Genomic DNA, 23,362 nt, shown 5'->3' on the forward strand with positions numbered 1-23,362 from the left:
TTGGGGAGGCTGGTGTAAGTCCACTGTGTTTTACCAAGACCAAAGCCAGCGCAGCCGCCTACCAAGAAATTTTAGAGCAGTTCATGCTTCCCTCCTCCGAAAAGCTTTTTGGAGATGGAAATTTCATTCTCCAGCAGGACTTGGCACCTGTCCACTCTTCCAAAAGTACCAATACCTGGTTTAACCCTTAATGACTGCCAATACTTTTTTTTAACTGACCTGAGATATAAGAGAAGAGAATCCCCATACAGGTGACAATCCAGCAGCCGGCAGTTGTACACTATAGCTGACAACTTGCTGCATCAGCCACAATCAGTGTTTGCACTATCCAAATCTGTTTAACCTCTTAAGGTACCGTCACACTAAGCGACGCTGCAGCGATACCGACAACGATCCGGATCGCTGCAGCGTCGCTGTTTGGTCGCTGGAGAGCTGGCACACAGACAGCTCTCCAGCGACCAATGATGCCGTTAACCAGGGTAAACATCGGGTAACTAAGCGCAGGGCTGCGCTTAGTAACCCGATGTTTACCCTGGTTACCATCGTTAAAGTAAATAAAACAACCACTACATACTTACCTACCGCTGTCTGTCCCCGGCGCTGTGCTTCTCTGCTCTGGCTGTGAGTGCCGGGCAGCCGGAAAGCAGAGCGGTGACGTCACCGCTGTGCTCACAGCCAGTACAGGAGGAGTGCAGAGAAGCTGAGCGCCGGGGACAGACAGCGGTAGGTAAGTATGTAGTGTTTGTTTTTTTTACTTTAACGATGGTAACCAGGGTAAACATCGGGTTACTAAGCGCGGCCCTGCGCTTAGTTACCCGATGTTTACCCTGGTTACCAGCGAAGACATCACTGAATCGGTGTCACACACGCCAATTCAGCGATGTCTGCGGGGAGTCCAGCGACGAAACAAAGTTCTGGACTTTCTTCCCCGACCAGCGACAGCACAGCAGGGGCCTGATCGCTGCTGCCTGTCACACTGGACGATATCGCTAGCCAGGACGCTGCAACGTCACGGATCGCTAGCGATATCGTCTAGTGTGACGGTACCTTTAGATGCTGCTGCAAATAGTGACTACATCAATATAAATGGTTAACAGAGTGTGGGGGCTTCCTCTTTATCCCAATCGGTGCCCTCAGATCATGATTGATCTATAAAGAATCTATGGGGTATTGTCAAGAGGAAGATGAGAGGCACCAGACTCAACAATGCAGACGAGCTGAAGGCTGGTATCAAAGCAACCTGGGCTTCCATAACACCTCAGCAGTACCACAGGCTGAGCACCTTCATGCCACGCCACATTGATGCAGTAATTGATGAAAAAGGATCCCTGACCAAGTATTGAGTGTAGTTACTGAACACACATTTCAGTAGGCCAACATTTCAAATTTTAAAATAATTTTTCAAGCTAATGTTATAAAGTATTGTAATTTACTGAGATTATGACTTTTGGGTTTTCATTGGCTGTAAGCCATAATCATCAACATTACCAGAAATAAACACTTGGAATAGATCACTCTGTTTGTAATGATTCTATATAATATATGAGTTTCACTTTTTGTTTTGAAGAACTAAAATAAATTAATTTTTTTATGATATTATAATTTTGTGAGAAGCACCTCTATATTGTTAAACCAGAAATGGTAATGCAAACATCAATAAATAATTGGCACAAGAGTATAGGGGGGGGACTATGCCTGAATCTAGCATGAGAGAAAGGGAACTGTGCAAAAATATATTATAAATATAATAGCATATCAACAGCCAAAAATGGGAGGCCCCAAAATTGGTATGGAAAGGCATGCCAGAAGAAAGAGCATGGCAGTAAAGAACCCTTAAAGTGGCTAAATGTGTAAAATAACACAAAGAGGATTATATCGTAATAAGATGGTATGGATACGTCATAAGCCGCAAGGAGGCTGTATGGTGAAATGTCCTGTTATGGAAAGGTAGTATACAAGACCCAGCAATGGGGAGAACATGTAGGTAAACCAAGGGACAATATGTAAAAAGCAGTTGGAGAAGTAACGTAAGTCACGAATGGGGCAGTCACATCGTCAAGCCAGGTAATCAGAGGTAGAGAGCCCCCAGACCAAGGGTGTGATGGAAGCCCCATGCATATTTCTGCCAGTGCTAGTTCGTCAGAGGAAGTAGAGGTTTCAAAATTAGGACACTTTCTCTTTAAAAAAAAATTATGCCGAATCTTCAAAACACTCGGTGTGCTTTTTCATTTACAAACAGAAACAAGCCTTGAATTCAGAATTTGTATTTATTTGCAAAATAGGCAATGAGTGGTTTAGTACAACCCCTTGATTGATAGCTCTGTGAATAAAAAAAGTAGCAATGCAGGTTTCCCTGTAAAATCATGCAGCAAATTTACCACATAACAGGCCTAAAGTGATTGTGGCATATTATTTCAGTACAGATATACCAAATTGTTAATGGAAGTGACAGTCTCAGTCTGTGAATAGAAATCCAACATACAAGGGACATACTGACACCAGAAAAAATTTTTATTAACATGCCTAGATCCTGCACGTAGCCGAACGATGCCAAGAGAAAATGAACTTTTTTCACCGCGGCAGCGTTCAGCTTTCAGTCACTGTTTCTGGCCTGGTACACTGACAATGGTTCAGTCACCGCTCTGAGTATACAGAGCAGCTACTTTAACTGCGCCCCTGGGCCTGACTGATAGCCAATCCCAATGCAGAGCGAGTGTAGTCAGTGTAGAGGTACAGAGAGGAACATCAAGTGCATGTATACTAATGCCAGAAGCCTCGCCAACAAAATTGATGAATTAGAACTAATGTTGGAGCATAATTATGACATGGTGGGGATATCTGAAACGTGGCTGGATGAGAGCCATGACTGGGCTGTTAACTTGCAGGGCTATAGCCTGTTCAGAAATGACCGTACAGATAAGCGAGGGGGTGGGGTGCGTCTGTATGTAAAATCTTCCTTAAAACCCATCCTGCGCGATAATATAGGTGAATTTAATGAAAATGTAGAATCCCTGTGGGTGGAGATAAGGGGAGGGGGAAAAAATAATAAATTACTGATAGGGGTTTGTTATAAATCTCCAAAAATAATGGAAGCAATGGAGAATATCCTCGTAAAGCAAATTGATGAAGCGGCGACTCAAGGAGAAGTCATTATTATGGGGGACTTCAACTACCCTGAAATAGATTGGGGAACAGAAACCTGCAGTTCCAGCAAAGGTAATTGGTTTTTGACAACTATGAGAGACAATTACCTTTCACAACTGGTTCAGGACCCAACAACAAGGGGGGCACTGCTAGACCTAATATTAACCAACAGGCCAGACCGCATATCAAATATAAGGGTTGGGGGTCACTTGGGAAATAGCGATCACAAAATAATAAGTTTTCATGTATCCTTTAAAAAGATGTGTAATAGAGGGGTTACAAGGACACTAATCTTCAGGAGGGCAAATTTCCAAGGGATGAGAGAGGATCTTGGTGCAATTAACTGGGACGATATCCTGAGACACAAAAATACACAAAGAAAATGGGAGACATTTATTAGCATCCTGGATAGGACCTGTGCACAGTATATACCGTATGGGAATAAACATACTAGAAATAGGAGGAAACCAATATGGCTAAATAGAGCTGTAAGGGACGCAATAAGTGACAAAAAGAAAGCATTTAGAGAACTAAAGGAAGTAGGTAGTGAGGAGGCATTAAATAAATACAGAAAATTAAATAAATTCTGTAAAAAGCAAATCAAGGCAGCAAAGATTGAGACAGAGAGACTCATTGCCAGAGAGAGTAAAAATAATCCCAAAATATTCTTTGACTACATAAATAGAAAGAAACTAAAAAATGATAGTGTTGGCCCCCTTAAAAATAGTCTGGGTGAAATGGAGGATGAGGATGAGGAAATAGCCAATATGTTAAATGACTTTTTTTCATCAGTATTTACACAAGAAAATCCCATGGCAGACAAAATGACTAGTGATAAAAATTCCCAATTAAATGTCACCTGCTTAACCCAGCAGGAAGTGCGGCGGCGTCTAAAAATCACTAAAATTGACAAATCTCTGGGCCCGGATGGGATACACCCTCGAGTACTGCAGGAATTAAGTACAGTCATTGATAGACCATTATTTTTAATCTTTAAAGACTCCATAATAACAGGGTCTGTACCACAGGACTGGCGTATAGCAAATGTGGTGCCAATATTCTAAAAGGGGACAAAAACTGAACTCGGAAATTATAGGCCAGTAAGCTTAACCTCTACTGTGGGTAAAATCCTGGAGGGCATTCTAAGGGATGCTATACTGGAGTATCTGAAGAGGAATAGCCTCATGACCCAGTATCAGCACGGGTTTACTAGGGACCGTTCATGTCAGACTAATTTGATCAGTTTCTATGTAGAGGTAAGTTCCGGATTGGACCAAGGGAACCCAGTGGATGTAGTGTATATGGATTTTTAAAAGCTTTTGATATGGTGCCACACAAAAGGTTGATACAAGCTACGGTGCCACACAAAAGGTTGATACATAAAATGAGAATAATGGGGATAGGGGGAAATATGTGCAAGTGGGTTGAGAGCTGGCTCAGGGATAGGAAACAAAGGGTTGTTATTAATGGAGCACACTTGGACTGGGTAGCGGTTAGCAGTGGGGCACCACAGGGGTCAGTATTAGGCCCTCTTCTTTTTAACATATTTATTAATGACCTTGTAGGGGGCATTCAGAGTAGAATTTCAATATTTGCAGATGACACTAAACTCTGCAGGGTAATCAATACAGAGGAGGACAATTTTATATTACAGGATGATTTATGTAAACTAGAAGCTTGGGCTGATAAATGGCAAATGAGCTTTAATGGGGAAAAATGTAAGGTCATGCACTTGGGTAGAAGTCATAAGATGTATAATTATGTGCTTAATTCTAAAACTCTGGGCAAAACCGTCAATGAAAAAGACCTGGGTGTATGGGTGGATGACAAACTCATATTCAGTGGCCAGTGTCAGGCAGCTGCTACAAAGGCAAATAAAATAATGGGATGCATTAAAAGAGGCATAGATGCTCATGAGGAGAGCATAATTTTACCTCTATACAAGTCACTAGTTCGACCACACTTAGAATACTGTGCACAGTTCTGGTCTCCGGTGTATAAGAAAGACATAGCTGAACTAGAGCGGGTGCAGAGAAGAGCGACCAAGGTTATTAGAGGACTGGGGGGTCTGCAATACCAAGATAGGTTATTATACTTGGGGCTATTTAGTTTGGAAAAACGAAGACTAAGGCGTGATCTTATTTTAATGTATAAATATATGAGGGGACAGTACAAAGACCTTTCTGATGATCTTTTTAATCATAGACCTGAAACAGGGACAAGGGGGCATCCTCTGCGTTTGGAGGAAAAAAGGTTTAAGCATAATAACAGATGCGGATTCTTTACTGTAAGAGCAGTGAGACTATGGAACTCTCTGCCGTATGATGGGATTTTTTTTTTTTTTCAGCGCGATATATCAGAAAAGTCGGTAATTCAATTGCCGGCTTTTCATTTCTCCTGCCTAAACCCGACAGTAAACCATGTCATATCCCCCTTTTTTTGCATATTACACACGACTAATGTTAGTAGTGTGTATGTGCAAAATTTTGGCGCTCTAGCTATTAAATTTAAGGGTTAAATCGCGGAAAAAATTGGCGTGGGCTCCCGCGCAATTTTCTCCGCCAGAGTAGTAAAGCCAGCGACTGAGGGCAGATATTAATAGCCTTGAGAGGGTCCATGGTTATTGCCCCCCCCCCCCCCTGGCTAAAAACATCTGCCCCCAGCCACCCCAGAAAAGGCACATCTGTAAGATGCGCCTATTCTGGCACTTGGCCACTCACTTCCCATTCCCGTGTAGCGGTGGGATATGGGGTAATGAAGGGTTAATGTCACCTTGCTATTGTAAGGTGACATTAAACCAGAATAATAATGGAGAGGTGTCAATGCTGACACCTATTCATTATTAATCCAATTGTATGAAAGGGTTAAAAAAACACACACACATTAATAAAAAGTATTTTAATGAAATAAACACACAGGTTGTTTTAATATTTTATTGCTCGCTCAATCCACCTGAAGACCCTCGTTCTGTAACAAAGGAAAAATAATAAACCAACAATATACATACCTTCCGTTGATCTGTAACGTCCCACGCTGTAAATCCATCTGAAGGGGTTAAAATATTTTACAGGCAGGAGCTCTGCTATAATGCAGCTGTGCTCTTGCCTGTAAAACCCCAGGGAATGAAGGTAATGTAGGTCAATGACCTACAGTTACCTTCATTCGCGGTGATGCGCCCTCTGCTGGTTGTCCTCATATGAACTCGAGCCTGGGAGCTTTCCAGGAAAGTTCCAGGGGGGGCCAATAACTATGGACCCTCTCCAGGCTATTAATATCTACCCTCAGTCACTGGCTTTACTACTCTGGTGGAGAAAATTGCGCGGGAGCCCACGCCAATTTTTTCCGCGATTTAACCCTTAAATTTAATAGCTAGAGCGCCAAAATTTTGCACATACACACTTCTAACATTAGTAGTGTGTAATATGCAAAAAAAAAGGGGGATATGACATGGTTTACTGTATGTAAACCATGTCTCATATCATGTCGGGTTTAGGCAGGAGAAATGAAAAGCTGGCAATTGAATTACCGGCTTTTCAACATTATCGCGCTGAAGGAAATATATATATATATATATATATATATATATATATATATGTGTGTCTCTATGACATATATATATATATTTATATATATATAAAAACGAAACCCAACTTTTGAGTACAGATCGCCGACCGCCCAGAGTGGGATCGAGTCGGGTTTCACGAAACCCGACTTTGCTAAAAGTCGTCGACTTTTGAAAAGTTCTGATCTGTTTCGCTCAACCCTACTCACTGCAACACAATTGTATCACAATTTTGATTATGAAATAGGGACTCCTGGCTGAGCTACTATATTAGGTCAAACAATTTTTTAGAGGAAATGTCGCCTTCTGATTCCTCACTGCAACACAGTTTTATCAGAAAAGATTTCAATTAACAAATATTGTAAGGACTCCTGGCTGAACTCCTATATTAGGCCCAACGATTTTCAAGGAGAAATGGGGCCTCCTGATTCCTCACTGCAACATAGTTTTTGCCCAAACGATTTTGATTAACAAATGAGGCGTCCTGAGACTGCTACACAGTTTTAGCACAATCTAGTTAGTTGCTGGAAGATTGTTTTCACACAGGACAGAATCCTATCTTGTTAACTGACAAGTTTCCTTTCTGCAGCAGCAGCAGTAGCAAGGAGTGGACTCTTTGCACTGTGACACTGAGAAAATGACGATAGCAAAACAAGATGTCCGCTTTTTATATGGACAGGGACATGTGACTTGTGTGACGTTGTGGATGGTTTCTGCTCCCTGATTGGCTGCCAGAATGTACACACATTAAGTTACTATAGAAAAAAACCTTAAAATGAAAAGCTACACTATGCAGCTCCTCTAATCCAGACATACCCTCTCATCTCAAAAAACACTTCGCCATCAGCATACAGCACCACTATCCTAGACAAAGTAAAAACAAAAGCATTAGTGGAAAAGTGATCATTTAAAGAACTGTTACCGAATTTTGATAACTTTGAGGAAAAATGTTCGGGAAACCAAGCACGAATCCGAATGTGCTACGTTCGAGCCGAATTTGAGTTTGGTGAATGTTTTCCGTACAAGTTTACTCATCTCTCTACTTCTGGGCATTAAAACTTTCGTTAACGGAAGCTCTCATATTGATATATGCAGACTTTTCACAGCTGTTTATTTTGCACACCAATGGAAGTCTTTACTGTTTTTGAGCCATGCTGGCTCATGTCCAAGATGGAAAAGAATGTGTGATCACATAGGCCAGCCAATCCCCATGGGATATTTAAAGGAATCATGAGAACCACAGCTTGTTCAAACTGGAGCTATTGGCCTTGGTATGGGACATGACTGAGAAGTTTGCAAAATATCTGTCAAGGTCTGAAGTTCATGTGCAGACTGATAACAACCTGTTGGGTCATCTGAGGTGTGAAGCTGGTAGCAGTGAAAAGGCAGCAAATGGCCAGAATGTATATATTGCAGTATTGGATAGCCTGTTGTCCAAAAAGTCACACGGATATACCATCCAGAGTGGCACATGAGTGATCGGTCCAGGATGTGAATGAAGAGTTGAAGGGGGATGAGACCTTAGACTTCAGATGGTGTGAGACAGTGGCCTCTCAGAAGCAAGGAAAAGAATGCCATCCAAACCTAGTGTTAGGTCACCCATGAGACGAGTGGGTGCAACTTCAATTGATGGACCCAGAATTGTTGAAGCCACAGAGATAGATGACCTTAGGTCACAAACAAATTGAGAACATTGGGTGCCCTTGTCTATTGGTGCCCAATAATTGGACAATGAATGTGGCCGTATATTACAGGCCTGTTGTACAATTGAATATACAGTAGTTGCCAGTAGAATTTGGGACCATGTGGCAAGTGGAAATTCCTGAAAGGAGGACAACAAGAAGATTAAACGTCCTGAATTTGTGCCAGAGCTGGTGTGGGTGTAAAATAACCAATATCATGCCACAACAGGGTACTCCACCTACATCTTGCTGTTTGGCCATAATGGCCATGAAATTACTGAGTTAGAGCTTGATTCAGAGGAAGACTGTACGAAGAAGTTCACCATGACTTGGGTGAGGGAACATTAACATCAGTTACAGACATTAATACATCTGGTCAGGCAGAGGTTCCAGGAGAAGGGGCACCCTGAAGTGACCCTAGTGCAAGAGGCATCATTACAGCCAGAATATTGAGTATTGGTCTGAACAAAGCACCCTCAGGGCAAATTGAACCACAGATGGGGAGGCTGTTCCTCATCAAGTGACAAGGAGAGTACACCCTGACAACCCTGTAAATTAGGTTTGGCCAGAAGGAGAAGATAACACATCAGTTAGAGTGCTACACTGTAACCTGCTCGGGCCATGTGCATCTGATGAAGAGAGAGTAATCGAGTACCCAAGAGAACAGAGACACTCTGTACCTACAATGCTCGAGATGATGGTGATGATTTGTGGGTACTATCTAATGTACCAGAGGGAGTAGCACTACCACCCAGGACTAACTTAGAGGACAGGCTAGAAGTTGAGCCCACAGGAAGGGTGTCTGAGGGCCCTAATGTCAAGGAAAAGTGTAAGGAGGGACATCGCAGAACTGAGTATACCAAATTAGATGTTCTACCCGGCGCTATGCGGAAGATGATTTCATATGACAGTGTATAATGCAGGAGACCCAGGGATGTGCTCAGATACCAGTAATTCTGGAGCCACCACCAAAGAGTGCCTAGAGTTCGGACAACCTTTCTCGCCCAAGAACTGGTGATTTTGAATGAGGGGAATGTAAGGGAATTACAATGACTTATGTAGTAGAAATGTGCTGAGGGAATTTGTGGGAAGCTGCTGCAATTCAGTGGACAGGGACAGCGGGTGAAGACTCTTGAAAGGCTGCAGCAACAAAAAGACAGGGAATAGTTGCACAGGGGGAAGCAAATGCTGGGCGCCCCGTTGTGATGAAAAAGAAAAATACAAAAAGCCACAGGAGTAACCTGAGTCAGTTGTCGCCTCGACTTGTACCAAGTCACTACCAGTGGAGAAGAAGACTACACTGGTTTACAGCTAAGCCCTGAGGGGACCTGTAGGACACAAGATCAATACTCAATGTGCACTAATTGAGAGATGAAGAGTCTTTCCAGAAGATAGAATGTACTGGTTACTAATGTGAAAAATAGAAGATGGCAGCGATTTGATTGCGTGGCCAGAAGAATCGATCCTGTGACCAGAGTAATTGATTTTGTGACCAGAGAGATCAATCAGGTGAGCAGTACGGAACAAGAATGGATCACCCCTCAGAATATAAATTACATGAGAAGGTCTGTGACAAATAAAACAGCTGGGGTCACACAATGTGACACCAGACGAAGTCTTGTGGCCCAGTAGATGTGCTTAGTTGTTGGACTGATACTAGGGCCTGGTGTGACATCCACCATTAGGAGTGGCTGATGGAACCCTTACAAGTTCAGCTTGCAGCCTAGTGAAAGTGCATAGTTGATGGACTACCATGAAGGCCTGGTGTAATGACTGCCCCCATTAGTTGGAGTTGATTGATGGAAGACCACACAGATTCAATGTGGAAGCTGTTGGCAAACAGTTAATCGTATCCTTACCACACGCATCAGTGTGCATTCATACATATATTCGTATGTCCATGTGTTTTGTATATACCTGATGATTAGTACTGTCATTACAGCAATAATTGTATTTACTGCATAACCTATTGTGAGTGAACCAGTAAATGAGTACCACAAAGTTTAGTAGTATAAGAATCAGTGGCTACATGTATCAGGTAAAGACATTTGGGTGATGAATAGTATATTGGTGTCGCACTTCTCAGTGCAGTAGCGTTAGGTTAGTTGTTTTCTAGTTGTTTTCTAGGGCAACGCTCAGGGTACCAGGGCAAAGACTAGGGTTAGACTAGTTGCCAAGAGAGCTCAGTGCTAATGCTATATTGTCTGAACTGTTGTTACTGCAAATTGTCAATTTCTTGTATTTTAATTGTGCAATTAGTTGATAAATAATAACCTGTTTGCTTTTTTCATAACCATCAAGTCAGTGCCCTCTGTGCAGCTGCATCCACATTCTCGTTTACATCAGTACCAGTCAGTATTTATTAATATTTCATTTCAGTTTTAACATCATTATTATTTTTCAGGGTGGAAGAATAAAATATTCCATTTTAAAAATTATTTTTCTCTGCAGAATAGAGTAAACAAACCAATGTTTTCTGTATATCTTCAGGAGGTAAAAAAAAATTAAGTGAATAACCTATTTTTTTACCTGGCTTTCAAAAAAGTCATATCAAGATCTCAAGGTATATTAACACTAAATACAAATTTTGTTTTGACATTATAGGTTTTCTCAATGCATCTTTATAATGACCTTGATTCTTGTATTAACAATTTTTATGAGCAGTTTGTTTTTCATTATCCCAGGTCTTGAGCAACTATTTCCATTTTAGAAAGGTGACTAACTAAAAGTTAGTGTTCTTTAAATGTCTGCATTTGATTACATCATATTCCCTGCTTTCTGGCTGCTCAAAAAAATCATTGTAAGCAGGTAGATTTGACAATATTGTATAGGGAATATTTACTAATACTGGTTAGTGTTGAGCATTCCGATACCGCAAGTATCGGGTATTGGCCGATACTTGCGGTATCGGAATTCCGATACCGAGTTCCGATATTTTTGCGATATCGGGAATCGGTATCGGATCCATATTAATGTGTAAAATAAAGAATTAAAATAAAAAATATTGATATACTCACCTCTCCGGAGGCCCCTGGACATCACCGCTGGTGACCGGCAGCCTTCTTTGTTTAAAATGAGCGCGTTTAGGGACCTCCATGACGTCACGGCTTCTGATTGGTCGCGTGCCGCTCATGTGACCGCCACGCGACCAATCAGAAGCCGCGACGTCATTCTCAGGCCCTAAACTCCTCATTCTAGGAATTTAGGACCTGAGAATGACGTCGCGGCTTCTGATTGGTCGCGTGCGGTCACATGAGCGGCACGCGACCAATCAGAAGCCGCGACGTCATTCTCAGGTCCTAAACGCGCTCATTTTAAACAAAGAAGCCTGCCGGTTACCAGCAGTGATGTCCAGGGGCCTCCGGAGAGGTAATTATATCAATATTTTTTATTTTAATTCTTTATTTTACACATTAATATGGATCCCAGGGCCTGAAGGAGAGTTTCCTCTCCTTCAGACCCTGGGAACCATCAGGATACCTTCCAATACTTGGTGTCCCATTGACTTGTATTGGTATCGGGTATCGGTATCGGCGATATCCTCCGATACTTTTTGGGTATCGGCCGATACTATCCGATACCGATACTTTCAAGTATCGGACGGTATCGCTCAACACTAATACTGGTACTTCTCGAAGTTTTGCTCCAGGCACTGTCTCTCCCAGGGATCGCGTGACATTGTTATCTCACTCGAACCCTGCTACCAATCTGCAGCCACTTTACTATCCCCGCTTCAGATTGCTCATGAGGAGAAAGCTAGCATAGATGGCTTAGCGTGAACTTCACATAGAATATGCAAGGGCTAAACCTAGTGTGTGGAGTCCAGTGGGTAACATCACAAGAATTGAGGTAGGCGTACCTATAAGATGGGCATACCCAAATGGAGCGGAAAGGTAGCGTATCTAAAGCAGTGTCCGCCGCTGGTTAGGCACCGCGTTAGATACGCTACCTTTCCGCTCCATTTGGGTACGCCCATCTTATAGGTACGCCTACCTCAATTCTTGTGACGTTTCCCACTGGACTCCATACACTAGGTTTAGCCCTTACATCTTCTATGTGAAGTCCACGCTAGGCCATCTATGCTAGCTTTCTCCTCATGAGCAATCTGAAGCCCTACATTTGAATGTCTTTCTAGACGAATGGTTGCATTTGGGAGATTACTCTCCTGAGGGATTTTACTGTGTGAGCCCCTACATATGCATTGGCCTTTACTGATGTACAGTGACACCTATTAGTAACACCACAAGAGGAGTCGGTTTACTGAAGAAGGTCTTGTTCAGACCGAAACATTTATTTGGACTGCAATAAAATATTTATTTCTGAGCAACAGATGCATATAAGTGGAGTGCCAAATTATTACACTATATGTTCACTGGTTTGGGGAACCTATTCTGTGCACCAACACAGCTGTGCCACGATATATTTCACTACCTGTCCATATGATGCTGTCATGTGATAGTTTTTGGCAACATCTAAGTTAATTCGAGACACACCTGTGGATGTATTTTAACCCCTCAATGACCCAGCCTATTTTGACCTTAATGACCTGGCCGTTTTTTGCAATTCTGACCAGTGTCCCTTTATGAGGTAATAACTCAGGAATGCTTCAACAAATCCTAGCAGTTCTGATATAGTTTTTTTGTGACATATTGGGCTTCATGTTAGTGGTAAATTTAGGTCGATACTTTTTGTGTTTATTTGTGAAAAAAATTGAATTTTGGCTAACATTTTGAAAATTTCGCAATTTTCAAATTTTGAATTTTTATTGTTACACGAGAGAGTTATGTGACACAATATAGTCAATAAATAACATTACCCACATGTCTACTTTACATCAGCGCAATTTTGGAAGCAAATTTTTTTTTTGCTAGGAAGTTATAAGGGTTAAAAGTTGACCAGCGATTTCTCATTTTTACAGCAAAATTTACAAAACTATTTTTTTAGGGACCACCTCACATTTGAAGTCAGTTTGAGGGGTCTATATGGCTGAAAATACCCAAAAGTGACACCATTCTAAAAACTGCACCCCTAAAGGTGCTCAAAACCACAATCAAGAAGTTTATTAACCTTTCAGGTGCTTCACAGCAGTAGAAGGAACATGGAAGGAAAAAATGAACATTTAACTTTTTAGTCACAAAAATGATCTTTTAGCAACAATTTTTTTATTTTCCCAAGGGTAAAAAGAGAAACTGGACACCAAACGTTATTGTACAATTTGTCCTGAGTACGCCGATACCCATATGTGGGGGGAACTACTGTTTGGGCGCACGACAGGGCTCAGAAGGGAAGGAGCGCCATTTGACTTTTTCAATGAAAAATTGGCTCCAATCTTTAGCGGACACCATGTCGTGTTTGGAGAGCCCCTGTGTGCCTAAACATGACAAGTGATGCCATTTTGGAAACTAGACCCCCCAAGGAACTTATCTAGATGCACAGTGAGCACTTTGAACCCCTAAGTGCTTTACAAATTGATCCGTAAAAATGAAAAAGTACTTTTTTTCACAAAAAAATTCTTTTAGCCTCAATTAATTCATTTCCACATGGGCAACAGGATAAAATGGATCCTAAAATTTGTTGGGCAATTTCTCCTGAGTACACCGATACCTCATATGTGGTCACAAACCACTGTTTGTGCACACGGCAAGGCTCGGAAGGGAAGGAGCGCTATTTGACTTTTGAATGAAAAATTAGCTCCAATCGTTAGTGGACACCATGTCGCATTTGGAGAGCCCCTGAATGCCTAAACATTGGAGCTCCCCCACATGTGACCCCATTTTGGAAACTAGACCCCCCCAAGGAACTTATCTAGATACATACTGAGCACTTTGAACCCCCAGGTGCTTCACAAATTGATCCGTAACAATGAAAAAGTACTTTTTTTCACAAAAAATTTATTTTGGCCTCAATTTGTTCATTTCCACATGGGCATCAGGATAAAATGGATCCTAAAATTTATTGGGCAATTTCTCCTGAGTACAGTGATAGTTCACATGTCGGGGTAAACCACTGTTTGGGCACACGGCAGGGCTCGGAAGGGAAGTAGTGACGTTTTGGAATGCAGACTTTGATGGAATGGTCTGCAGGCATCATGTTACGTTTGCAGAGCCACTGATGTGCCTAAACAGTAGACACCCCCCACAAGTGACCCCATTTTGAAAACTAGACCCCCCAAGGAACTTATCTAGATATGTGGTGAGCACTTTGAACCCCCAAGTGCTTCACAGAAGTTACAACGCAGAGCCATGAAAATAAAAAAATAATGTTTCTTTCCTCAAAATGATGATTTAGCAAGCAACTTTTTATTTTCACAAGGGTAACAGGAGAAATTGGACCCCAATAATTGTTGCCCAGTTTGTGCTGAGTACGCTGATACCCCATATGTGGGGGTAAACTACTGATTGGACACACGTCGGGGCTCGGAAGGAAAGTATTGGCATTTTGAAATGCAGACTTTGATGGAATGGTCTGCGGGCGTCACGTTGCATTTGCAGAGCCCCTGATGTGACTAAACAGTAAACCACCCCCACAAGTAATGCTATTTTGGAAACTAGACCCCCAAAGGAACTTATCTAGATTTGTGGTGAGCACTTTGAACCCCCAAGTGCTTCACAGAAGTTTATAACACAGAGCCGTGAAAATAAAATAATTTTTCTTTCCTCAAAAATGATGTTTTAGTAAGCAGTTTTTTTATTTTCACAAGGGTAGCAGGAGAAATTGGACCCCAATAGTTGTTGCCCAGTTTGTCCCGAGTATGCTGGTACCCCATATGTGGGGGTAAACCACTGTTTTGGTGCACGTCAGGGCTCAGAAGGGAGGGAGCACCATTTGACTTTTTGAACGCAAGATTGGCTGGAATCAATGGTGGCGCCATGTTGCGTTTGGAGACCCCTGATGTGCCTAAACAGTGGAAACCCCTCAATTCTAACTCCAACACTAACCCCAACAAACCCCTAACCCTAATCTCAACTCTAGCCATAACCCTAATCACAACCCTAACCCCAACACACCTCTAACCACAGCCCTAACCCCTACACACCCCTAACCCTAATCCCAACCCTAACCATAATCCTAACCCTAATCCAAACTCTAACCCCAACACACCCCTAACCACAACCCTAACCCCAACACACCCCTGACCATAACCCTAACCACAAGCCTAATCTTAACCCTATTTCCAACCCTAGCCCTTATTCCAACCCTAACCCTAAGGCTATGTGCCCACGTTGCGGATTTGTGTGAGATTTTTCCGCACCATTTTTGAAAAATCCGCGGGTAAAAGGCACTGCGTTTTACCTGTGGATTTACCGTGGATTTCCAGTGTTTTTTGTGCAGATTTCATCTGCGGATTCCTATTGAGGAACAGGTGTAAAACGCTGCGGAATCCGCACAAAGAATTGACATGCTGCGGAAAATACAACACAGCATTCCCACGTGGTATTTTCCGCACCATGGGCACAGCGGATTTGGTTTTCCATAGGTTTACATGGAACTGTAAAGCTGATGGAAAACTGCTACGAATCCACAGCGGCCAATCTGCCGAATACGCTGCGCATCAGCAGCCAAATCCACACCGTGTGCACATAGCCTAATTCTAAGGGTATGTGCACACGATGTGGAAAACACTGCAAAAACACAGTGTTTCCGCAGCTGCAAGTCCGCAGCAGTTTCCCATGAGTTTACAAAAAACGCTGTGCACATGCTGCGGAAAAAACTGCGCGGAAACGCAGCGGTTTACATTCCGCACATTTCATTTCTTTCTGCAGATTCCGGAGCGGTTTTACAACTGCTCCAATAGAAAACCGCAGTGAAATCCGCAGAAAAACCGCGGTAAATCCGCGATAAATCTGCAGCGGTTTTGCACTGCAGATTTATAAAAACCGCTGCGGAAAAATCCGCAGAGGGCCAGAATACGTGTGCACATTCCCTAACCCTAACCCTAGTTCTAACTGTAGTGGAAAAAAAAATTCTTTATTTTATTATTGTTCCTACCTATGGGGGTGATAAAGGGGGGTTCATTTAATTTTTTTTTAATTTTGATCACTGTGATAGGTTTTATCACAGTGATCAAAATGTACATGGAACGAATCTGCCTGCCGGCTGATTCGGCGGGCGCACTGCGCATGTGCCCGCCATTTTGGAAGATGGCGGCGCCCATGGAGAAGACGGACGGACACCGGGAGCCTCGGTAAATATAAGGGGGGAGATCGGGGCACGGGGGGCATCGGAGCATGGGGGTGTGGCATAGGTGATGGTGAGGTAAGTTCACCATCATCAGGGGCTTATCTACAGCATTCTGTAATGCTGTAGATAAGCCGCCGATGTTACCTGAAAGAGGAGAAAAAGACAATAGATTATACTCACCCAGGGGCGGTCCCGCTGCGGTCTGGTCAAATGGGTATCTCAGGTCCCCTCCGGCACCTAGTATCTTCACTCCATGACGTCTTCTTCTGGTCTTCATGCCGCGGCTCCGGCGCAGGACTACTTGTCTGCCCTGTTGAGCGCAGAGGAAAGTACTGCAGTGTGCAGGCGCCAGAAAGGTCAGAGAGGCCCGGCGCCTGCGCACTGCAGTACTTTGCTCTGCCCTCAACAGGGAAGACAATGTACGCCTGCGCCAGAGTCGTGGCATGAAGACCAGAAGAGGACGTCATAGAATGAAGATGGGAGGTGCCGGAGCGGACCTGAGACACCCATCGTATCGGGACCGCCCCTGGGTGGGTATAATCTAGCCTCTTTTTCTCCTCTTTCAGGTTACATCCGGGGCTTATCTACAGCATTCCAGAATGCTGTAGATAAGCCCCTGATGACGGTGAGCTTTCCACACCATCGATTTTGGGGGTGACATGTTCCCTTTAAGGATAACAAAGTCAATGGTTTAGAATGACCATCACAAAGCTCTGATCTCAATCTTTTTGAAAATGTATGGGCGAATCAGAAATCAGTTGCAAATCAGAATCAGTTGCACCAGTCAGGAGGAGTGGGCAAGAAAACACCAGTACACAGGCAGAGATGCTTAGTTAGTACTTGGTTAGTGCAATTGATTGGAGGCCCTGGACAGGTAAGCATCTCTGCCTGTCTACTGGTGTTTTTTTTGTCTAGAATAGTGGAGGTTTTTCCTCTTATGGTGTTTTTTTCCGGAGGAATGGGCCCAGATTCTCACCCACTATTGTGAGAAGTTTGACCAAAGGTTTGGTCAAAGGTTTGACCAAAGTCATTCAGTTAAAGGGCAATGGTACCAAGTTCTAATGATATGTATATAAACTTTTGACTTTACAGTAAATAATAAAAATACCTTAAAACATTCTCTCTCTCATTATTCTGGCATTTGGCAAATATTAATAATTATGATAATCCTAATTGACCTAAACAGGAAAGGTTTATTTTGATTTCATGTCAGATATTGAGAAAAACATGCATATGTGTATTTTTATACAGTGTATGCAAATTTCTGGTTTCAACTATATCTTTTTCTTTAATCCCATAACTGATTTGAGTAGTTAATTTATACATAAGGAGCATTAAGAAAATGAAACAATTAAATCGGTAGGAAATTAAGAGGTTGACGGAAATGTCAAAAATCCAAAATATTTTACAAAATTCTCTCCAGAACATGGAGACAAATTGAACCCAGTATCAGATACAATGTTCTAAGGGATTCCATGCCTTCTCACGACATGATTGATAAACAACATGGAAAGTGTTTCAGCAGTTGGTAACCCCAATAAAGGAAGAAAATATGTCTGTTTACTAAATCAGTCAACTACTACCAAAATAACAATCTTCCCTCCAGACGAAGGCAAATCCGTAATGAAATACAGTGGGTACGGAAAGTATTCATACCACTTTAAAAAAAAAAATTTGAAACATTTTTTTTTGCTAAGATGTTATAAGGGTTATAAGTTGACCAGTGATTTCTCATTTTTACAAAAAAAATTTAGAAAACCATTTTTTATACCAGACCAGTATAAGACCAGTTGAGACCAGTTACATTTGGGGTGACTATTTGTTTTGTTTTTCTGTGATATAGGCCCCTCAGTAGCACCATTCTAAAAATTGCACCCCTCAAGGTGCTCAAAACCACATTCAAGAAGTTTATTAACCCTTCAGGTGTGTCACAGGAATTTGTGGAATGTGGAGGAAAAAATGAACATTTAACTTTTTGTCACAAAAATGGAGCACCAAACTGGTTGTGCAATTTTTCCTGAGCGTGCTGATACCTCATATGTGGGTAAAAACACTGGGCACACGGGAGGGTTTGGAAGGGAAGGAGTGACATTTGACTTTTTGAATACAATATTTACTGGGATAATTAGGGGATGCCATATGGTGTTTGGAGAGCCACTGATGTGCCTAAACAGTGGAATACTCCAACAAGTGACACCATTTTGGAAACTAGACCCCTTAGATGTGTGGTGAGCACCTTGAATCTCAAGGTGCTTCAAAGAAGTTTATAACATTAAGCCATGAAATTAAAAAAAAATCCAATTTTTCCCACAAAATTATTATTTAGCCCCAATTTTTTTCACTTTCACAAGGATAGGAGGAGAAAATCAACCCCAAAATTTGTTGTGAAAATTCTCTTAAGTACAAATATACCCCTTATGTGGGGGTATACTATTTTTAGGATCACAGCAGGGCTCAGGAAAGAAGGAGTGACGTTTTGGAGCGCAGGATTTGATGAAAAGGTTTACCGGTGATATGTCTCATTTCGAAAGCGCCTGATGTGCCTAAGCAGTGGAAAAGCCCCACGAGTAACACCATTTTGGAAACTAGACCCCTCAAGGGATGTATGTGGTGTGGTTAGTATCTTGAACTCCCAGCTTCTCCACATAAGTTTATAATGTACCGCAGTGAAAATAAAAAAAATTCCTACAATAATGTTATTTTAGCCCCAATTTTTTTTTTATTTTCACAAGGGTAGCAGGAGAAAATGGGCCATAAAATGTGCTGTGCAAGTTATCCTGAGTACGGCGATAGCCCATATGTGGTCAAAACTACTCTTGAAGCACAGTGCAAAGCTCCGAAGGAAAGAAGCATCTTATTGAAGTTCACATTTTGCTGGACTGGTTTGAGGGTGCAATGTCACATTGGAAGAGCCCCTGAGGTGCCAGAGCAGCAGAACCCCTTAAAAGTAACCTCATTTTATGAACTACACCTCTCAAAGAATTATTCTAGGGGTGTAATGATCACATTGACACCACATGTGCCTCCCTCACAGAATTTTATTCCATGGAGCGGTGAAGAAAGAATACATTAAATTAAATTGTTCCAACCAAAATTTTGTTTTAACCCCATATTTTACATTTTCACACTAGGAAATGGGTAAAATGGCACCAATATTTATCCCACAATTTCTGCTGAATGTAGAAATATCTCTCGTCAAGTGACCCTATTTTGGAAATTATACTCTTCTGGGAATTTATCTACAGGTGTCGTGACGATTTTAACTTCAAAGGTTTTTTCCAGAAACAAGCAGCTAGATGTTGCTGAGAGAAAATTGCACATGTGGCACCCCAGGAGTCCGGTTGCCACAGTGGCATTGCTTCCCTCACAGGGGGTGATGGCATGCCTGGAAGCAAGGAGGGTTTCCCTGACTAGATAACACTTACATCCATCATCCTTCCCACTCCAGATCAGAAGGGGGAGCTCTAACACCTGATTTCAGGGGAGCTTCCTGATATAAGTTCTGGCCTGGAGGCTGAGTTAGTGAGTCTGGAGGGAGACTGAGAGGAGAGAGGAAGTCAAGGAAGAACCTGAGGGATTTGAGCTGTGACTGAGCTCACCCCAGGACTGAGCGCCACAGACCAGACACCTTAGTCCGTGGTTGTGTGGGAAATGCAGGCCCCACAATTAAATGCGGAGGGCATGAGACTGCAGGTGTCCTGGCCCATCACAACACCTGAAGGCATAGCAGCAGATCAGAGCTTGGAGCCACCACGAAGGAGTGACAACTGTAATAGGCTCAAGCTGCCTGCCGTACAGGCAAGTACTACAGACCAATAAGGAACAGAAGACAGTATATACAGTAGACATATTTGGTATTGCCACATCTGGAACGATCCGTCCTATATAACAGTCCGAATGGTTAACCCCTTTAGTGAACACAGTTAAAAAAATAGATAAAAACGATGCAAAAACTATAGTTTATCATCACACTGTCGAACAAAAAGTGGAATAAAATGCGATCAAAGAGACAAATGTAAAAAAAAAGTGATATCACTGAAAACATCATCTGGTCCCCCCAAAAAACAAGCTGTCATATAGCTCCATATTCCGAAAAATAAAAAAAAGTTATAGTTCTCAGAATAAAGAGATGCAAAATTAATTATTTTTTCTATATAATAGTTTTAATTGTGTAAAAGCGCCAAAACATAAATAAGATATAAATGGAGTATTGCTGTAATTATTCTGATCCTTAGCGCAAAGCTGTCTTATCAATTTCATCACACGTGCAACAGCATAAAAAATACAATTCCTGCATTGTTGCTTTTTGTTTATTCTGCCTCCCAAACATCAGAATAGCAACAAACCATAAAGCAAGTACAAAGCGGAATCCTAGACCAAGAAAAAAACAAAAACGCAAGGATCCCTAAAATATAACTTTTAATAGAAAAAGCTTAAAACCACTTTGTTCCAAATTTGAAGACATCAATAAAAAATAGTAGCAAAATGTACATATATAACCACAGGAAAAAGTGCAATAAAGGCTATCTGACCCTGTAAGGTGCCCTAATACTGTCCACTACCTGTCTGCGGAGGTTGGCACCCTAAGTTTCTGCGGTTGGCGCCCCCGCTCCACGGCAACTGGCCCTGATAGCCCTATATTTTCCCTATGATCCCTAGCAAATAGTGTCACAAACACTTGATTACCCAAAAAATGACAGCAATATAAAAAATAAGCAAACATTTTTTGAAAAAATAGTAAAAAACTCAAAAAAACAAAACTAAGCAGAAAAATAAATCTAAATATTTTTTAAGCCAAAGACCCTAAATAGGGTGATCATAAGGGCCCAGCCATTTTTTAGGAAAAAGGATTATTATCTTAAATTGTCCAAAAAGATGGTCAATATTAGAGGACCACTCAAACTGACTTATAGTACACACCTACTGGTGGGAACAGCCCTATAGATATAAAGCACACATGTTCCTCGTGGTCTCTGACAAGTAATATCCCAAAGGGTTACTTATCCAAAGGAAAGCAATATAACCAAAATAAAAAAAATGGCAAAAAAATAGAAAAAAAAAGCAAAACAAAACTCAGCAAAAAACACAAAATAGTTACTTTAGCCACCAGGTCAAATGGAAGAAGTTTGGGGCTACCAGAAGTCTTCCAAGACCTGGCTATCCAGCCAAACTGAGCAATCATGGGAGAAGAGCCTTAGTGAGAGAGGTAAAGAAGAACACCAAGATCATTTTGGCTGAGCTTCAGAGACGAAGTAGGGAGATGGGAGAAAGTTCCACAAAGTCAACTATCACTGCAACCCTCCACCAGTTGGGCCATTATGGCAGAGTGGTCCGACGGAAGCCTCTCTCCAGTGCAAGACATATGAAATCCTACATAGAGTTTGCTAAAAAACACATGAAGGACTCCCAGACTATGAGAAATAAGACTCTCTGGTCTGATGAGATGAAGATAGACTTTTTGGTGATAATTCTAAGCAGTATGTGTTTAGAAAACCAGGCACTGCTCATCACCTCCCCAATACAATCCCTACAGTGAAACACGGTGGTGGCAGCATCATGCTTTAGGGGTGTTTTTCAGCTGCAGTGACACGACGACTGGTTGCCATTGAAGGAAACATGAATGCGGCCAAGTACAAATATATCCTGGATAAAAAACTCTGGACCTCAGACTTGGTTCACCTTCCAATAAGACAATGACCCTAAGCACAGAGCTAAAATAACAAAGGAGTGACTTCAGAACAACTCTGTGACCATTTTTGACTGGCCCAGCCAGAGCCCTGACCTAAACCCAATAGAGCATCTCTGGAGAGACCTGAAAACGGCTGTCCACCAACGTTCACCATTCAACCTGACGGAACTGGAGAGGATCTGCAAGCAAGAATAGCAGAGGATCCCCAAATCCAGGTGTGAAAAACGTGTTGCATCATTCCCAGGAAGACTAGCTGTACTAGCTCAATGGGGTGCTTCTAATCAATACTGAGCAAAACTGAATACTTAACACCATGTGATATTTCAGCTTTAATTTTTTTTGCAAAAATTTCTACATTTCTGTTTTTTCAATCAAGATGTGGTGCAGAGTTTACATAAATAAGAAAAAATGAACTATATATATATATATATATATATATATATATATACATATATATATTAGTATTATTATTTATTATGTTGTGATTTTTTTTAAAAATAGTTTTACAACTTTTATTCAACTTTTTTACTTAATCCCACTATGGAACTTTCACTTTCTGCATTCTGATGGAAGGCATAATGTATAGCAATGCATGAGCAAATATATTCACACCATGACCAGACCACATATTACCATCACATATTAACCTAATATTACCGCAAACAAAGAATAGATGCTGCCACACCTTGACCAGGCCACATATTACCATCACATAGTAACCTAATAATAGCACATACAAGGAACAAATTCTGCCAGACCAGGACCAGACCCCGTATTACCACCACCTAGTGACTGAATAATACTACATACAAGGAAGAAATATCGCCACATCATGACCAGACCACATATTACCACCACATAATGACCAAATACTACAATACTGATCATTAATAATAAAAAAAACACAATACTAAGTGCAATCATATGCAAGAGCTCTGTATATGCTGTCAGTGTACAGCAATACAATGATCTCCAGTGACAATATACACAGGAGCTCTGTATAAAGTGTCAGTGTACAGGTAATACAGTGATACACCAGTGACATCTCTAGCTGAAGTTCTTCATCTTTGCTTTTGTTTTTCATCCAGTGCAGACCGCCACCAC

At 41.7% G+C, this 23,362-nt stretch overlaps 1 protein-coding gene across 5 annotated transcripts in view; it reads left to right on the plus strand.

The window, feature by feature from the left end:
* PDE1C (phosphodiesterase 1C) overlaps positions 1-23,362 on the plus strand; it is a 1,560,705-nt gene that overhangs the window by 1,492,144 nt on the left and 45,199 nt on the right. The window contains exon 17 of one of the 5 annotated variants that reach the window (XM_069730300.1): positions 4,098-4,104. The exons of the other annotated variants lie outside the window; for them this stretch is intronic. Within the exon in view, the coding sequence (XP_069586401.1) occupies positions 4,098-4,104 (7 nt within the window). The remainder of the gene's footprint in view (positions 1-4,097; positions 4,105-23,362) is intronic. 5 annotated transcript variants of the gene reach the window in all.

Source organism: Ranitomeya imitator, chromosome 6, assembly GCF_032444005.1.
Source record: "Ranitomeya imitator isolate aRanImi1 chromosome 6, aRanImi1.pri, whole genome shotgun sequence".
Lineage (NCBI taxonomy): Eukaryota > Metazoa > Chordata > Amphibia > Anura > Dendrobatidae > Ranitomeya > Ranitomeya imitator.